At 37.7% G+C, this 20025-nt stretch overlaps 1 protein-coding gene across 11 annotated transcripts in view; it reads right to left on the bottom strand.

Annotated features, from left to right (window-relative positions):
• Positions 1-20025, bottom strand: part of KIAA0825 (KIAA0825 ortholog) — a 442771-nt gene that overhangs the window by 372703 nt on the left and 50043 nt on the right. For all 11 annotated transcript variants that reach the window (XM_044948546.2, XM_044948547.2, XM_044948548.2 and 8 more), the window contains exon 3: positions 8971-9102. In XM_044948546.2, the coding sequence (XP_044804481.2) occupies positions 8971-9101 (131 nt within the window). In that variant the 5' untranslated portion in view covers position 9102. The remainder of the gene's footprint in view (positions 1-8970; positions 9103-20025) is intronic.

Below are 20025 nucleotides of genomic sequence, written 5' to 3'. Positions count from 1 at the left end.
TACTAAAGTCAGAATGTGACTTATCCCCAGTGAAACCACACAAACTGAAAACCGGAGAAAAAGTGAGAAATTTGCACCAGCATTTACTTTGGGACGATTCCCTTGGTTCTCTTCCTGAGAAAGAGAAAAAAGAGAAGGAGAACATATATAATAATGAAAATCAGACTATATCAGGAACACATCTAGTCTACATCTTTATCTTCATTGCCCAGATACATGCAATCACTAAGCCAGACAGATTTGACTGCAAGTTACAAACTGAGGGTTTAATTAATACGTATGGCCACACTGTGAGGAGGCGGGACATACAGCATACCGTTTCATACACTGCTCATAGGACAGAAGACAGCGGAAGGCCTGCTGAGGAACAATCTTATCACAGCTAATTATACAAGCCATCACATAACCTTTCCTAAGGAAGGAAGGACACATGTATGCATGTGTGTGTGCGGTAACAGCAGAAAGACTACAAATAATGTAAATGCTCATCAAGAGGGAATTGACTTAGTATACGGAGAAAGTTTTTAAAATACATTAAAAAAAAATCTAAGTAAAGTACACACACAAATCCCATCTGTGTAAAAAGGAGAATATATTTTTGGGTGCACACAACTATATATAAAGAACATTTCTGGATAGTTCTATAATAATTCATTAGTGTAAGTTACCTCTGAGGAACAAGATGAGGAGGGTCAAAGGAGTTAGAAAACTTCCTCATCTCTACCCTTCCATACTCACCTTTTCCTTGGATTTGCCTTTCTCTACTGTCTGCAATTCTTCCTGAGTATGTATCATTTCATAATGTAAACTACTTACCGGAAGAGAAAACTAGCACTTGATGATAGCTTCTTGTATCCCATTTCACTCATCTAATGTCACACTAGCTAAAGCAGACACAGTAGATGTCTAAGCTCTAGCCTACTTTGTCCCAGGACTTTTTTAGGCAATGAGAATACAGTGCCAAACAGTTAGCCTTTAAAGCAAAAATAAAGGAGAAAACAAGACCAGCTTTCAGGCTCCCCAACTCAACTTCTTTCCAAGTCCCATAAGATGATATTCTTAGTCATAATTCTAGAACAAAGACTGTGATTAGCAAAAGCTGTGGCATTAGTGATCCTTTTAAGACAAGGTGTTTACTTTGCTAAATCCTTGACGAGGCCCTTTCCCAGGGAAAGCTGTTGGGGTTGAGTTAGCTCTCGAGGCATTAGTCATTGGCAGGAAAGACGGGCCAGCCACACAAGCTACATTTCCTTACCAGGGCCCAGTCTCCTTTTAGCTTTTCCTTCCCTGTGCTCATCCTCATAGCTGAGCTGGCTTCACCAGGCACCTCTGGTTGGCATCTCAGGGCTGGGGATTACTTCCCTGTTGACCATTAACTCTGACCCTCCCTGCGGAATAGTGGCCTACTATTGCTGGCTCAATCTCCTTATCAGGTCTGCATTTTTAGTACAATTATTATTTACGCCTTTGCTATTAAAACAGCTTATAGACAGGAGGACACTTACTTCCTTTTCCTTATTTCCCATGGAAAGATAATACAATAATATTTCTTATTGGAATATCCTAAATGGTGATTATTGTCTTAGGCCTGTTTGGCCAAAAGTAAGTAAAGCTAACTCACCTAAAAATAAAGATTATACTTTTAAAACCCTTTGAACACCTAAAATGTATGTATTACCTGCAAGAATCTCTTAATGATCATCTGACAGAGCTAATGATCCCACATTTTACGCTACTTATCTCAGTCTCCTGAAGCAGAGGTCTACTGAAAGCTTTGAGGGCATATAATACAGGACTCTGGAGAAAGAAGTTGGAACATCCTAGACTTCAAATAATGGAGCTAATTGTGACAGATCATGATGAGAAGAAAATGGTCTAATATGCCACCTTGAAACAGAGAGCATGGTTAAATTTATAGAAACCATCTATCCAGTATTCTGCCACAATATAAAGTTAACGCCCTCCCCTACCACTCTGACCCTACCTCTCCTGGATCAAGACCAGTGATATTATCCACGGGAGTACTTCTTGTTCTTTCTTAGATTTAAAAAAAAAAAAAAAAAAAAGGGTGGGGGAGTAATCCTGCACAGTGCCAGCAAAACTTACATCCTGAGGTACACATAAATACTGTCTATAGTTAAGAAACAGAAAGGCAAAAGAAACTCTTAATGATATACCAACTGAACATTAAGAGGAGAAAAATCATTCATGATGTATTGTAAGCCCAAGAAAACTTCTATGCCTCAATATTGCATTAAGCTAATACTAAGTTCTGTTCAGCTCAAAACTGATTTTAGTGCTACGTGTGGTTTTTAGTTACCGGGGTGAGTCTGTGGACACAGCATTCACAGTATCCCTCTTTGGCAGGTTATTTACCTTCCTGCTACCAACGCTGATATGTGTTAGAAGTAAGTGATTCAGCGTCACTGACTTCCACTGTCAGACCTAAGAGTCACCTAGCTCTGACTCAAATGCAAATGAGGATGTAAAAGTGAAAATGGTCTGGGAGAATGACAGCCTCTCTTGAAGGGCAGGTGAAGGTTCAGTGACCTCTGGGCATTCTAGTCCATTCTGGTGAATCACTGCTTTGGGAAGCAAAAGATCCTGGGGCTCATAAAACCTGATGATATTAAGAGGAGGGAAGGAATTCACACTTAGAATTCAGGGTCACTGCTAGAAACACAACTTTAAAAATTCAAGGGTAAGGAAAAATACCATATTTAAAAATGAATTACTAATGTTTTCTTCTTTAAAAGTATTGGGAAAAGCCATATCATATGGATGTTCATTACTTATTCAGTGTACACCATTGAGAGATAAATAGAACTGTTAGAATACAAAAATGCCAAGGGTAATTCAACTACTGCAGTGTAAGTGTGGCATAACTGATTCGTCATGACATACAATTTTCTAAAAGCTATTCTGTTAGGAGGCAATAAATGAGTGCATAAATGATTTACACTCTTCTGAAACATGGTTATTATTCAGTATTTTATTTTTAAAAAATATATACACCCTATACTATTATGTTTATTCTCTAGAGTATAATAAAAACATAATTGAATTTGATGAAAAATAGACTTGATTCTAAATGTAGCACACAGCACATACAGCTCTCCCTTATTTTATCCCCCATGAAGATCAATGGTCACTTGAGGTGGTTTTGCTCTAGGTTTGTTTTAATATATGGGCAATAAAATATTTTTAATTTAAAAATTATATCCTTATACTCCATGTCATATTTTCTTTTTAATACTAACATCTGAATTTTGACCTAAATAACTATTTATGATGGCAAAGTACAATATTTTAATCATTGTTTCACTTCTCAATATGATTTCTTATTGACCAGGTAGGACAGGAAATAACTGTAGATGGTTTAGCAAATAAAAAATGAAACCGTCTATGACAAAAGCATCAGAGCTCAGTGACTTGGTTTTGTTTCTAATCTCTTATTTTATCTCTTTTTTTTTTTTGGTTATACATGCTCTGCCACAGGTGGGATCTTGGTTCCCTGACCAGGGATGGAACCCATGCCTCCTGAGGTGGAAGTGTAGTCTTAACCACTGGACCACCAGGGAAATCGCTCAGCGATTTGTTCTAATGGAGCTTCAAGGCCATTATGAAGAAAGAAAGTCACCTTTTAGAAAATATTTAAATTTTGCTTTAATATAATCATCTCTCTCTATATATGTATAACTGAATCACTTTGCCATACACCTGAAACTATCACAATGTTGTAAATCAACTGTACTTCAATTAAAAAAATTTTCTTAGCATCAGTTGGTGAAAAAAAAATTCTCTAGAATAAGGATAAGTGACTTGTTAATCTATTTAAGCTCATACTCATTTCATTGATAAATTCCTTTGGGTGAGAAACTGTGTCATGCAATATAGACATATATAATATTGAATATATAAATTAAATAAATACATAATTATACTGAAGTTTAACATAGTGATTTTATATTCACATATATAATATAAATTGTAATACACATTCTCTGGAGGAGCCTGGTAGGCTGCAGTCCATGGGGTCGCTAAGAGTCGGACACGACTGGGCAACTTCACTTTCACTTTGCACTTTCATGCATTGGAGGAGGAAATGGCAACCCACTCCAGTGTTCTTGCCTGGAGAATCCCAGGGATGGGGGAGCCTGGTGGGCTGCCATCTATGGGGTCGCACAGAGTCGGACACGACTGAAGCAACTTAGCAGCAGCAGCAGCATAATGTGATTAGGTCACGTATACATGCTTTTTTAAAAATGATATATTATGCTATTTTTTAAAAAGATATATACATATTTATATGGGTATGTATGTATATACATATAAATTAATGGTAGTTACAAATTAAAAATAAGAAGCTTAATTCTCCCTATTGAAAATAAGGGAAAAGGTTTCCCTCTCCTTCTTTTTCTTATTTACCTTAGAAACTGCAAATGAAGTACTTTTTAATCTGTCTGAAATGTATCCCTTAGAAGACTAGATAGATCTTTTGTCAGCTTTCTCAGCCAGGACTGTCTTTCTCAAAAAACTGGAAGCCATCCTTTCAAAACACAAACACCAAGGGAGATGACTACCTCCCTGTGCCTGTGAAAAGGAGCAGCCTAATGTCAGTGGGTGCCTTGATTCAATTTGCAAAACTGCTTCTTATCATAAAGGCATGAGAAGTTTGCTTCTCCTCAGGACGATGCCAACTAGCTTACACAGGTGCTTTTTACTCATTCACCATGAGTGAAGTTAGGATGAACCGCGTGTGACGAACTGTGCTGTCAATTCTATTTGAAGGCTGGTTATGAAACAGGAAGGAAGGAGGCAGGGCACAACCATTAAAGAATGATATAACCATTAAGAAAAACAGGGGACCACAAAAACCTGCTAGAAACTGCTAGGCCCAAGATGGTGGAAGATTCACCTTCAGTAGACCTTGAGCCTCATTATGTGTTTATTGTAATTTACAAGCATACACTGAAAGATACACCCACGGGCACCATGACAGTTCCGAGGTGACCGCAGAGACCAAAAAGTGGGTGGTGGCCCGATCCTTGGAAATATCTGCCCCTTCCCCAAAATACTTGTAATAATCCTCTCACTCATTAGCCTATGAAATTACCCAGCCCATAAAAAGGGCTGCTTACGCCTTCTGAGAGACCCCACGCTGCCTAGGGAGGGTCTATCTCTCTCAATAAACCTGTTTTCACTTTGCTACGGCTCACGCTTGAATTCTTTCCTACACGAAGCCAAGGATCCTCCCTTGGTGGGCTGTCCCAAGGACTTGGAACTCTCTGGGGATTGGGGACATGACCATCCTCCTGCACCCCATTTTTTCCTACAACAGATATTGTTTCTCCTGAAAATATGTATTACATGTAATGGGTGTACCTGCTGCTGCTGCTACTAAGTCGCTTCAGTCGTGTCTGACTCTGTGCAACCCCATAGACGGCAGCCCACCAGGCTCCCCCGTCCCTGGGATTCTCCAGGCAAGAACACTGGAGTGGGTTGCCATTTCCTTCTTCAATGCATGAATGTGGAAAGTGAAATTGAAGTCGCTCAGTCGTGTCCAACTCTTCGCGACCCCATGGACTGTAGCCTACCAGGCTCCTCCATCTTAGTTCCCAGATCAGCCTGGATTTTCCAGGCAAGAGTACTGGAGTGGGGTGCCATTGCCTTCTCCAAATGGGTGTACCTACTAGACTATATAAAGGGCTGTGATTCCTTTCTGCTTTTGCAGTCTCAGCAGATCGCCTGAGATGTTTCTGACATTTTGATTTAAAGCCTGTTGAATAACAGAAGAGTTTTCCTTCTCTTCAGCCTTTGTGGAGAGGATTCCCAGAATGGGAGAAGATTTTAATTTTAATTCCTCAGCAATATGATACTTTTTTGCTTTTTATAAAAGAATTTTTGGAGTATAGGCTATCTTTTGAATTTAAGTTATTTATGCCCATTGTTATGGTGAAAAGTAAACTGTATTCTCATATTAAACATGAGGAAAAAACTGCAGGAAAATTTCACTTGCTTGGTTCAGTTTCTTTGACAGTGTATAACTATACATTAAATTTTTAAAAAGGAAACACTATTCATCATTTGATAACAGACATTTTTACTGTGGTTTGCCTATTTGTAACCTGCACTGATAGGGACAGAGCAGGATAGTTACTCTGGTAGTGGTGGAAGTCCCAGGAGGGGATGACAGATAGAGAGGAAAACCAAGGGGACTTTGGGAAATCACTGCAGGTTAACGATTGCTTAAGAAACCTATCAGAATGTTGTACATGAAGCAGGCTTGCTTAACTATAAAACAATAAATAAAAGCACAAGATATGCCCCAGGTCATTAAGTGAAAGAAACAAAAAAGGAGGCCTGCATTCTGCTGGTTGAGTTCAGCAAGATAGAAGATACTTAGGACCAAGGGCAAGAACTTAAAGGAAGGACAACATTCCAAAGTAGGAGACTCTCATGATACAGAAACCTGAGATGATGCAACATATTTTAGGATATGTTACCATCCTTCCGTTGGTTTAACTAATTGCTATGACAGTTAGTTTGACCTCATAGGGTTGAACATTCTCCCGCCTGATACAAAGGTGATGTAAGTCTGATGTTTACTAGAAGAACAAGGGAAAAGGCAGCCTTCTCCCCTCCCCTACTTTTCTTTGATTATACAAATGTAGCCCATTTAATCCTCAGGGCAGAGCCCCCTTGCCGGCCCGCTTGCATCTCTCACAAGTGTCCTATATTAATAAGCCTGCTTTCTTGCCTATCACTTTGCCTCTCACTGAATTCCTTCTGCCCTGAAACAAGTCCAGACACTAGGTGAGTGATTCTAATTAAAAGACCATGAGTTCAAGTCTGAATCTGAGTTACATGGTTTCAACATAAGGTGAATTATTAGAATCTTTGGCCAAAAGGATTGCAGTGAATGAACTGACCTTAGGGTCCACAAACACATATGAAGACAAAGTCCTTTCTATCAGAGAATATGTATTAGTGGAAATCTGCTTAGCTGTTCCTGCTTCCCCCAGTGTTTATTTATTTAAGTAATTCATTTATTTTTGGCTGTGCTGGGTCTTTGATGCAGAGCACGGGGCTCTCTGTTGCTGCACACGGGCTTTCTCTAGTTGCAGTAAGTGGAAGCTACTCTCTAGTTGAAGTAATTGGGCTTCTCGTTGTGGTGACTTCTCTTGGGGAGCACTGGCTCTAGAATACACAGGCTTTAGTAGCTGCAGCTCACAGGCTCTAGAGTATACTGGCTCAGTACTTGTGGTGCACTGGCCTCCCTGCAGCAAGGCATGTGGGGTCTTAGTTCCCAGATCAGTGATTGAACCTGTGTCCCCTGCATTGGCAGGCAGGTTGCTAACCAATGGACCACCAGGGAAGTCCCTCCTCCAGTGTTCAGTAACACTAATTTTGGAGTAGGTGATAAAGACTAACCTCACATAGATGGACTGCCTAGCCTCCCAATTAAGTGAGGAGACTTAATACGACAAACATTACATAAAAATAATTTAATGTTCTGCTTTCAGCAGTTCAAGAAATCCATGACCCTACACTACTATGTTTTGAATATCTAATTTCAAAATTTTAATTTCCATGCTTATCCATCAAATGATAATGTTTAAACATATTAATGAAAATGCAGGCCATCCATACTGGCAAGCCCTAAGAAATCATGAACAGCATTGCTGTTGTTCAGTCGCTAAGTCGTGTCTGAATTTTTGGGACCCCATGGACTGCAGCACTCCAGGCTTTCCTGTCCTTCACCATCTCCCAGAGTTGGCTCAGATTCACACACCCACACATGACTACTGGAAAAACCATAGCTATGACTATATGGACCTGAGAGTCCCTTGGACTGCAAGGAAATCCAACCAGTCCATCCTAAAGGAAATCAGTTCTGAATATTCACTGGAAGGACTGATGCTGAAGCTGAAACTCCGATACTTTGGCCAACTGATGCGAAGAACTGATTCATTTGAAAAGACCCTGATGCTGGGAAAGATTGAAGGCAGGAGGAGAAGGGGATGATAGAGGATGAGATGGTTGGATGGCATCACTGACACGATGGACATGAGTTGAGTAAGCTCTGGGAGTTGGTGATGGACAGGGAGGCCTGGCGTGCTGCAATCCATGGGGTCGCAAAGAGTCGGACACAACTGAGCAACTGAAAGAACAGAACTGAGGGGAGCAAAACTTGCCACCCTAAAATATGCCTCTTTGGCATATTAAATTATACCAAGCTGTCTGTTTTCTAAGAAACACATAAAGTAAATAATCTGAAAACCAAGTAGGAGTTACCCTTTCATTAGAAACATTCACATTCATAAGGAAAAAATCTCCATTTGTAAAGGTATCTCCTTCACTGTACCAGGCAGAGGATAACCAAATCTCCTATCAGTGGAGAAGGCACTGACTTAAGCCTGCACAACAACCTCACCCTTGTTCATGACGCTTTTCCTGGTAACTTTCCATGCTTGATTCTCCCCACCCTCAACAACCTCTTTCATCTTTAGCTGAGAATAGTATTTAAGATGAGGACTTTGGCCACTTTGGCCATCTACTCAGTTTTTCTGAGTCTCTCTCATGAATACAGGCTATTTTACACTTTTGTTTGAGTTTTTCCTGTTCATTTGTCTCACTTCAATTTAATTATTAGACTATGCAAAGAACCTAGAAGGGTAGAGGAAAATGTCTTCCTCCCCAACAACAGTAGTTCAACAAACTTTATCTATTTGAAGGCAGTGCCTGTATTTTTAGCCTTTTTTTTAGCCTTGTTTAAAGTAGTAATCAGATAAGAAAAATCATCTTATATCCTAGAGGGAAGGGTCTAATTAATTTTTTGAGGAAAGTTAATGATAATTAAAACCTAAAATTTTCTTAAGAGCAGGAAACACTAAACGTAGACTAGATAATAAAAGTTCTTGCAAATGAAACATGAAATCAACTTGTTTTAAAATTAACAATATTTACCTTCTAGCATTTTGTTCTATCTTTTCATCAATGTCACTGAAGATCTGCTTAAACTCCAAGTCTCCAGGAAATGAATTTAACAAACAATGTAGGTCAAAAGAATTGTGGGGATATTCATCTCCCCAATCCATCCTGAGGAATAAGAATAAAAAATGTCAGTTTCCCCAAAATGAAAGAAAAAAAAAAACCCTCAAGTTGTGATACTAACCCAAAAATTTTAATTCTGATTTATAGGCAAGATATAGCAGTAGAAGAAGTAGGATTATTATTAATCTAGGTAGACTGTTTTGTTATTTAAATTTCATGAGGTGTGACCCAATTTTCACACCTCTAAGGTTTGAAAACGGAAAAGAAACAGAGGCTGCCTGAGCATCCGCTTCTCATTGTATCCTAGAGCTGCAGAGTATCCTGTGAAGCCTCAGAGACCACTGTAAGCAAGGGTAGATGCTTCGAAAATTTAATTATTAATAAATGCAAGTAATTTCTTCTCATACAATGAAACAGCTAAAGATTTCTTATCGGTTCTTATCCTGCACTTCAGAGAAGTAGTTTTGGAATAAAGCTTTTATTTTTCTTCAGAGAATTTAAGAGAAAAACAGTTAACAAAAACATTTCAATATAAAAGTCCATAGCATCACAAGACTTATCATTTGAAACTCAATTAATTCCCAATACAGAATAACCATGGATATACCATTTTAAAATATCAAAAATCCTCATACACTTGGATTCTCCTATCTTAAAATATTTTGCAGTAAAAGGTTTAATTTTTATTTGAAAACAAATTACATTATAGGTATATAATATGCCATAATTAACATCAATTTGAAATCAGGCAAAAAAAAAAAAAATCTCCAAAACTCTAAGCTAAGTGGTAGATAATGCTATGTCCACCAGAAGTTATGCTTTAGGACAACAAAACCTCAATATTTCCATATACCAATGAGTTTGATATCTTCCTGTCTTCCCAGTAGCTCAACTATTACCAGAATGTGTGTGCTTGTGTGTCCAGTCACTCAGTCATCTCCAACTCTTTGTGACCCCGTGGACTATATTCCACCAAGCTCCTCTGTCCATGGAATTTTCCAGGAAAGAATACTGGAGTGGGTTGCTATCTCCTACTCCAGGGAATCTTCCCAACCCAGGATCAAACCCGCATCTCCTGGGTCTCCTGCTTTGGCAGGTGGATTCTTTACCACTGAGCCACCTGAGAAGCCCCCAACAGCCATTTTTAAATCCAACAGCCAGTATTACTAACAATGAATTCAGTTTCTATATTTGTATATTTTAAAATCTTTTTAGGTAATTCAATTTTTCAGATGCTGAGTTATTCAAAAAGTGTTGCCAAGAAAAGGAAATTCCACTTTTGTAATGGAAAGACTTGAACAGCTGATTAAAGTTCTTGTACAGAACTCAGTCTTGGTAAATATTTTGTTTGTAGTCAGCTTCTCTGTAATAACACAAGTTATAAATATGCTGTTCAGAGTTGCTCCAATTTGTCAATATTGTAAAGACTCATTACTTCAGATTCCACATGAAACTAAAGAAAATATGTGATGAAGTTAGCTTAAAAATAATAGCAAACTAGTAATATAATTTGCTGTATATCTACTGTACAGATATACTATACTGTATGTCTACTACGTATAAGGGACTTTATTTACATCACCTTCCTTGCTATGCTATGCTATGCTAAGTCACTTCAGTCGTGTCTGACTCTGTGTGACCCCATAGACAGCAGCCCACCAGGCTCCCCCGTCCCTGGGATTCTCCAGGCAAGAGTACTGGAGTGGGGGGCCATTGCCTTCTCCGTCACCTTCCTTAATCTCCATAATAACTCTAAAAATAGTTATTGTCCTCATTTACGGGGAGAGAACCCAAAGAGATCCATGTTACACACCTACCCAGTGTTAGTAGGAGGGTTGGAACCCAGACCTGTTTGCTTTTAAAACTTGAGATTGCTGGTCTGTTGAGAAATCAACTGGTTACTACTGCATATAAAACATTGTAGAATATAGAAATGATATAATTCAAAATGTTAAAATGGTTATCCTTAGACAACTGGATAGACTATGGTTGATTTTTATTTTCTTCTCCCTATTTAGCATTTTCCTTTGTTTTGCAATAAGTAATTATCATTTTATATATAATTAGGAAAATGGTTAAAAAAAATAAGTCTTGCTCTCAGGAGGTATCCAATCTCTTATTTTACAGTTCCTGTATGTCTTCATTTGAAATATCTCCCAATCTTAACACTTCTCTCCTGCCATTCATAATTATCATTTCTTTCAAAATCTGATTCAAACCTTACTTAATTGCTCAGTATCTCTTGACTATGACCATTTCATCAAAATTTTTGTACTGTTTTGTTGTATTTGTGCTTACAAATGCTTGTTAAAAGAAAATCTGTTGTTTTGTATGATTTCAGCATTGAATATGTATGCTCTGTCCTTCACTGAAATCAGCTCTGGAGTAAAACTATAATGTTCTGAAACACATCAATCATTCAAATGAGGTTGGTGACCAGGATTCTGAAGGATTCCCATCTATGTGGTTTTCCCTATTTAATCTCAGTGGAAAAGTTAATCAGTATATACAAAGACTTTCTTTATAAAGGAATGACATTAGAAAGGAATGCCATCTGATAACAATGATGCGGTACCAGAATGAGGAGGGTTCAGAATGTCATACGACAGACAGACAGGTGTGATGTATGTATGCTAAGGTGTCAAGGTGATGAAGGACAAGAGAACCAAGAGTCACCTTTACAGAGGCAGTAACGCTCAAGATGCTGTGTGACTGGATAAATGAAAACTTGATGGGCAAACTATAACTAATGAGAAAATTAACCTAAATGAATAGGACCAACTTGAGAAATAAATAAAGGAGGGACAGCACAGGCAGCTGACACTCTAAGGTCTGGGTTTAGAAGTTTTCCTGTTAGGAGGGCAATGATGGCTACGGGGCTGTGATGAGAAAGAAACAAGCAATGAAGGAGTATATGAGCAAAGACACCAAACTTCCCGTTTCCTCACGTGTCGTCTGTGGGCATACACTGCGTCTGACACTGTGCAAGAAGGAGCAGAGAGATATGATTGAACAGTCTCTTCCTCTCAAGGAACAGTAATAAGATGGTAAGAAAGGGAGCCAGTAGAAAAACCCGCTGCTATATTCTAAGTAAAAGATAACTATGACCTCAACAGTAGGAAGGTCAACTATTGAGGGACCAATGTAATTTGGGAAATACTTCAGTGGTACTTCAAAAAGATAGAATTACCTTTAAAAAAAAATCTAAGGGGAAAAAGGAAAGGGTTATGAAGTTATAGATCAAGATATAGGTTTATATTCTGTTTATGTTCCTGTTTACGTTCTGTTTATGAGACTTCCCTGGTGGCTCAGACGGTAAAGCGTCTGCCCACAATGTAGGAGGCCCAGGTTCGATTCCTGGGTCAGGAAGATCCCCTGGAGAAGGAAATGACAATCCACTCCAATACTCTTGCCTGGAAAATCCCACGGACGGAAGAGCCTGGTAAACTACAGTCCATGGGGCTGCAAAGAGTCAGACACAACTGACTGAGCGAGTTCAATTTCACTTTATGTTCCTACAAATTGCCATTACGGACACAATGGTAATTTTACACAATGAATGAAGTCTCTTACCCTAATCTATGATTAACTAAAGGTGGGATGATAACTTTTTAAAGTACAATAACTTTGTTTTTGAAATCTCCATTCAATAACACTTTTTAAATGTTCATTCTCCTATAATGTTTCTGATCACTTTATGTATAAGATTAAAAGAAGTCTAATATTTCAAATAAGTATTAGCACCTGATATAATATTAATTATTGCCTTTTAAAAATGAGTTATGTTTGATGAATTATATCTAAGCCAAATATCTGTAGGTCAAATTTCAGCCGTAGGCAAATTAAAACAGTTGAGTTAAAAATTTCTAAGAACAGTGACTATAATAAAGTATGAAAATATTATAAGCACTGCCAGAAGACATTACAGTAAAGCAATAAAACTAACGATACCTTATGTGATCAAAAGAAAGCACACAAAAGTAATTTTGGACTCTCACTTGTCCTTTAACATATTTTAAAATGATACCTTTCTATCCTAAGGAGTCTTCTTTATTTAAACACATAAAATGGTTCGAGTTCTTATTTTATCTTTTATAGTTTCTTCAATAATAAAGATCCTGACTGCCATTCTCCTTAAGATCTACACGATCAAAAAGGAGTGAAAGAGAAAAACCAACCCTTGGGAAGAAATTCACACTGAAATTTAGTTAGTAAAGGAAACATCTGGATCATGTGATTTCTTCTCTTGTGAGAAACCCCAGGGAGCATGGTCACATGGCTTTCGTATCTACGGACAGACTGTGGAGTCAATATATCCACCTGCTCTAGCTCACGTGAAGCCTTACCATTCAATATTATGATCTAGCCTAAAACAAACACAGTTAAATAGCACAATAAGGAAGTGGGATATCTTGATCAATTAAAAATACTTATATGTACCACATATAACAACATGAAAATGTTGTTCTGTAATAAAACACCATTTAACTCTAAACATCACTGACAAGGAATCAATAGACTTGACTTCTGATACTGGTCAGGCAATGCCTCTGTGACTTTGGGTGAATCATTCAGTCTTTCTAGAGGGATGGAGCTTACGCTCCTCATTCATAAAATGAGGTGAATGGATTTATTAGGCTCTGAGGTTTCTTCCAGCCATAAATTTTCTGTATTCTAAAAAATGGTAGGATAAGGATATATTTCTGAACCCCTCAAATGAACTCTTCCCATGGACTATTTCATTCATTCATCAATACCATCTTTTTTTTCTGTATCCTAGACTCTCAGAGCTAGTTTTAATTCTTCCTTTTCCCCAGGACTACTACATGAAAAGCTAAAGCAGAATTTATAACTTAGCAAGAAATATTATGTGAAAAAAGGAAATGTGAGCAGCAAGACCTTCTTTCACCGTATCAGGCAGATGCCCTGTACCGATGTTCCATTTCAGAACCTGCAGCTCCCTAAAATATTCTAAAAAAGCAATCAGCCCGTTTCTGGGTTCCTCTGAACTGACACAGTCTTTACACAACAAAAGATGTCTGAGACCAACTGACTTATGGGCGTTATGCCTCCACAAGGAAAAAGGAGACGTTAGGGATCATATCTTTATGGCCATCATGTATCCTTGGTATTTTTCCTATTATTTGTACTATATTCTTGTTTGGCTTAAATTTGCTGATTTGATAAAGAAGCAAAGTGAAAATAAACTTTGACCAGGCCATCATCCTTAAATCTGAACCAGCCTTTCTTCTGGCCTGGTTCATTTTCACTTTTCCATTCATATCTAGTCAGAAAGTAGTCTTCCTGTATCATTCACAAAATACTGCCAACATTGTATAATTAAAATTTTAACTTTTACTAAATCTTGACAATTTTATGTAGTTCAGTGAACTCATTTATTGGGACATGGATTAAAGGTATAATGACTAAATATATTAAAGACAATAACAACTAACTTACGTAGCATTTATATGGGCCATGCATTCACACATGCATTCACACACACAGTCCTAATTACTCATTTAATTCTTGTCTTAATCCTATGTGACTTCCCTGGGTGGCTCAGACAGTAAGGAGTCTCCCTGCAATGCAGGAGACCTGGGTTTGATCCCTGGGTCAGGAAGATCCCCTGGAGAAGGAAATGGCAACCCACTTCAGTATTCTTGCCTAGAGAATCCCCATGGACAGAGGAGCCTGACAGTCTACAGTCTATGGGGGTCACAAAGAGTCAGACACGACTCAGTGACTAAGACTTTAATCCCATGTAACAGGTAATATTATACCTGCTGTTTGGTCGCTAAGTCATATTGAACTCTATTGCAACCTCATGGACTATAAAGGCTCCTCTGTCCATGGGATTTCCCAGGCAAGAATACTGAATGGGTTGCCATTTCCTTCTCCAGGGCACTCCCTATATCGCGACCCAGGGATTGAACTCAAATCTTCTGCACTGGAAGGAAGATTCTTTACCACTGAGCCATCAGGGAAGCCCAGGTTCTATTATAATCCATATAATAAAGATGTAGAAACTGGGGCACAGAGAGGTTGGTGACTTGCCTGAGATCACTTATATAGGATGTGGCAAAGCTGGGATTCAGACTGCTTCAAAGGCTGTCATTAATTCACAATGTTTTAAACTCTCTGTATAAAATCATACCTTTTTATCTTACACATGTTGACTTACCATATATATTTAACAGCTTTCCATAGAACAATTATAAATTTCATTCATTATGAAGCCTATGTAATTTCCAATTTTTTGTTCTATTTTCCTAAGGCTAGATCTTTCCCTATGATATTTCAGAGTTGCCAAAAATGTATTTCTTTTCATCAGTTATTGAGAGTTGAAATTTTACTGTTTTGGCCTCCCCAAAGACTGAGAAACAACTCAAATGGATCTCCTTTTGCTGATAATCATTTCAAATACCTTATACATTAAAGTCTTATAACAGGAAAAAATGAACTTGTTATTTTCTTCAATTTATTTTTGCAACTCTCAGCTATATATAGCTTTTCCCCAGACTCCTGTGCTTTCTACTAATTATTGTGGAAGTTCTGATTATCATAATTATATGAGCTAGAATATTGATATACATTCAGTAAGTACTCATATTAACATATTACAGCTATTAAAATCCCCTTTGATAAAATATATAAAATACTTCATTGTAACTCCTCTATTAGTAATTTATGTATGTGTATGTATGAAGTAGAAATTGACAGGATCAGTCAGAATACACTATTGTAACTTGACAAGCAAACAGAATTAATTGTCATATGCTTTACTCACCAAATTGACATTGCTTTATTTTTCAGTGCACCTCTCTTTCCAGAAAATATTTTCATTTTAAGAACTCTTTATAATTTTCAACATGCAATCCTAAGCATCTCTTGCTTTAATACTACAGTAAAATCAAGATAATTGAAAATGAATTTAATTTAAGCAATTTTTGTAGCTTAGAATTCATATTTCACATGATTTAAAAGTCATAAAATTATATATTTTGCGATTAGAACTAAATGTCACAAATTACGGGGTTATGATTAACGTATGAATTTTCAAGTACAATAAAACCTTAGTAATTTGGAAAACAGTATATCTGCCTTAGAAAGTTTAAGTTATTGAAGCACTTTTAAAAAAGCAGGCGTGTTATGTAGCAAATGGGGATAATAAGCAATTTATGAGATGTCAAATTATATTTATAAGAAACTCTATTTTAATAATTATGCAAGAATGCTTTGAACTTAGCATGCACTTTGTATTGAAGTGGATGCTTCTAAAGAAGTTAGAAGTTGAAGAATTTATCCTAAACTGTTAATATTATTGATTAGTTAAATTAATGTGATACTACTCACTTAAATTTTGGTAATATAATTAATTAAATCAATCTGATAAATAAACCCATCCTTTAAAATACTCTTTTATGACTTTTCGGGGCTTTGCACCATCAATTACCATCAACAACTTCTACCATCATCAATATCCCTTTCAGCTGACTGTAAACATGTTCAAGTTTCAAACCAACAAAACCCTTCTTATATCCCCTTCTTTTCATAGCCTGACATCTCAAAATAGCAGCCCATATTTCTTAATCTTATGTTTTTATCCCTCACTTCTCGACCCAGAGCAATCTGGTTTCTGCTTCTGGCTTTATACGGAAATTGACAAAATATTTTTCAGTCTCTGCACTCCTTGGTACTGACGGCTATGCTTTCTTAAAGTTGTCTTCTCTCTTGTCAATTTTCCTAAGTATTATGCCTTTCTAGTTCCCTTCTCGGAGAAGGCAATGGCACCCCACTCCAGTACTTTTGCCTGGAAAATCCCATGGATGGAGGAGCCTGGTAGGCTGCAGTCCATGGGGTCGCTAAGAGTTGGACACGACTGAGTGACTTCACTTTCACTTTTCACTTTCATGCACTGGAGAAGGAAATGGCAACCCACTCCGGTGTTCTTGCCTGGAGAATCCCAGGGACGGGGAAGCCTGGTGGGCTGCCATCTCTGGGGTCGCACAGAGTCGGACATGACTGAAGTGACTTAGCAGTTCCCTTCTAGTCTCTTACACCGTTTCTTCAGAGGCTCCTCGAAAGAGTCCCCACTTTGGTAGCTGGCCAGCTCACGTTTCTTTTTTTTATCTCATATATACTATCAGATATACAATGATGGTGCATTTCTATGCTAGAGGACCCAGCTTTCCTGGTCATAACTGATGGATTCAGGGTGAGAAATATGACGCAAGCTGAACCATCAGGTGCATGCTAAATGAATTATGACATCTGGAATGAAGGCAGGAACAGGGAATCACTGGTAGTAAACCAATCACATTACTTCCAGCCTCCCAAGAGAGGGTACGTAGGTAAATAGATTCTTTTGGCCGAGGGCCCTGTAATTGCCCAGTTCCTTTCCTCTTCTGACTCACTGATTGCTCAAACAGTTTATTTTTGGTTCTGTGAGATACACACAATAAATCCTTTCCCTGCTTAAGTGCCCAACAGCCACTTCTTTTTGTTTGTATAAATTAACAAGAGTAGTTTTTATTAAAACAAATAAACATCTTGATTGGCTCCTCTCTCATCTCTGACATTTAACACTGATATTCACCACAGGTTTCTCTCTAGACCCGCTTCTCATTCTAAACACTTTCCTTGAGCATCTTCATTCAAAGCAATTACTTCTTTCTATGTAATTTAACTGTTGTAGATTTATTTTAATTTAAGCAATTTTGTTTTATTTTTGTTCATTGGATTTTTTTCCTCATACCTCAAAAATCTCCTCCTATTAGTTTCATTTTATAGTCTTCTCAACTCTCCTTATTTCCCTTGCCTGAACTGGAAAGAGGAATACAGAACTTTGTCTTATGCTTCTCTTATCCATCTCACGTTGGCATTATTGGTTCTCCTCTTACTCGGCATGCTTTTCATAACCTCTTTCATCTGTTATCTTGATGGTGAAAATTTCAAGTGTTATGTCGCTAACTCTCCAAAATGGTCACACACATTTCCAAGTACTTAAACTAGACAATGCATTTTGCTGATTCAAAATCTCTTAAACTCAATAGGTCCAAAATTTAATTCAAAATCTTTCCCTTAAAATGACTTTTCTTCCTATGTTATAGGGTCACCAGCTATCTAATCTCCCTCTCCCATGCCTAGTATTGTGTCAGAAAACTATGGCATGGTCTGTCTTTCCTATGGCCTGCAAGCTGAGACTGGCTTTTATATTTCTAACATGTTGTAAAAATTAAAAACAAAAAAAGAATATGCTAGGGTGGCCATATGTCATCCACAAACCCTAAAAAATATTTACTATCTGGCCTTTAATAGAAAATGTTTGCTGACCTCTATTTTAAATGGTCATCAAGTGCTTTGACCCTTTCTCGTGCTAATATCTTAAATGGTCACCACTGCTCTTAAATGTAACTTTGCCTTCTTTCTGTTCCAGCGTCCTAAATCTGGAACACTATCTGGTCTCCAAACTCACATCTTGGGGTATAATAAGAAATTCGTATTTGGTTTTTGCTGCTCCTACCCTCTTCATTACCTCGTCCTATGCATCTCTTCCATTTGGCTATTATTGACTTTTATCCTTTTTAATAAAACTGTAATCATAAGTACGGTACTTCCTGAGTTCTGTAAGTCACTCAAATGAATTATTGAACCTGTGGGAGCCCCTGAATTTATATCAGCCAGGAAGAGCAGGTAAATCCAGTGCAGACCTCACTTGTTCATGTCTGAAATGGGGGCAGTCTTTGTAGGACAAAGACTTTAACTTGCTGTGACTGTGCGAACTCCAGGTAGTCAGAGTTAGAACTGTTGAATTTAACTGTATCACCAGGATGATATCTACAGTGCATACGGGCATTAGACTTCTCATGTTACAAACCAATTCTGATCAATTCACTACCTTGCCTAAATACCACTGAAGATTTTAGTTATATATATTTATGTGTATGTAGGAGAAGGCAATGGCAACCCACTCCAGTACTATTGCTTGGAGAATCCCATGGACGGAGGAGCCTGGTGCTGCAGTCCATGAGGTCGCTAAGAGTTGGACACAACTGAGCGACTTCACTTTCACTTTTCACATTCATGCATTGGAGAAGGAAATGGCAACCCACTCCAGTGTTCTTGCCTGGAGAATCCCAGGGACGGGGAAGCCTGGTGGGCTGCCGTCTACGGGGTCGCACAGAGTCGGACACGACTGAAGCGACTTGGCAGCAGCAGCAGCAGCAGGGGTGTGGGTACATACACATAAATATGTATAACTATAGTTTGATTCCTAGGTCAGGAAAATACTCTGGAGGAGGAAATGGCAACCCACTCCCGTATTCTTGCCTGGGAAATCCCATAGATAGAGGAGTCTAGTGGACTATAGTCCATGCGATTGCAAAAGAGTCGGACACTACTTACTAACTAAACAACAACAATTTTATCAAATTTAGCTATATTTTTCTAACTATCTTTGGTTAACACCATGAAATAGCTTTTTGCTATAACTCCTTCTAACAATAATGCTTTCAGAAAAATATAAATTATGGAAGGCATTTACTTCATCAATGTAGATGATACAACTTATAAAAACATATAACCATAATAACTTAATTTGTGTATTATCTTTAAACAGAAAAAAGTTATCTACAATTGTGGATTACATTATTTTGGAATGAATTTTATCAACTCAAATCATTTTTTAAAATACTGTGAAAAGATAAAATATATTTGTGGTGAAAAACGAGGATTTTACATTCATTTATGTTTTCAAATAACATTTAAATGTGATACCTTAAAAGTCTTTCTAGTTTCCATCTACCAAAAAAGGAAATTAGATAAAAGTGATCTGTAAGGACCCTTCTAGTTTTAAAATTCTATTATTTTAATCGTGATCTACTTCTTTAATATTTAATTTTCTGTTATACTGCCTTTGCAGTATACTTTCTAATTCTACAGTTCAATAGACAGATAATGTGTTGT

Source organism: Bubalus bubalis, chromosome 9 (assembly GCF_019923935.1).
Source record: "Bubalus bubalis isolate 160015118507 breed Murrah chromosome 9, NDDB_SH_1, whole genome shotgun sequence".
In the NCBI taxonomy this organism is placed as follows: Eukaryota; Metazoa; Chordata; class Mammalia; order Artiodactyla; family Bovidae; genus Bubalus; species Bubalus bubalis.
Note: the sequence above shows the minus strand (reverse complement) of the source record. Positions and strands in the feature narration are given on the sequence as shown.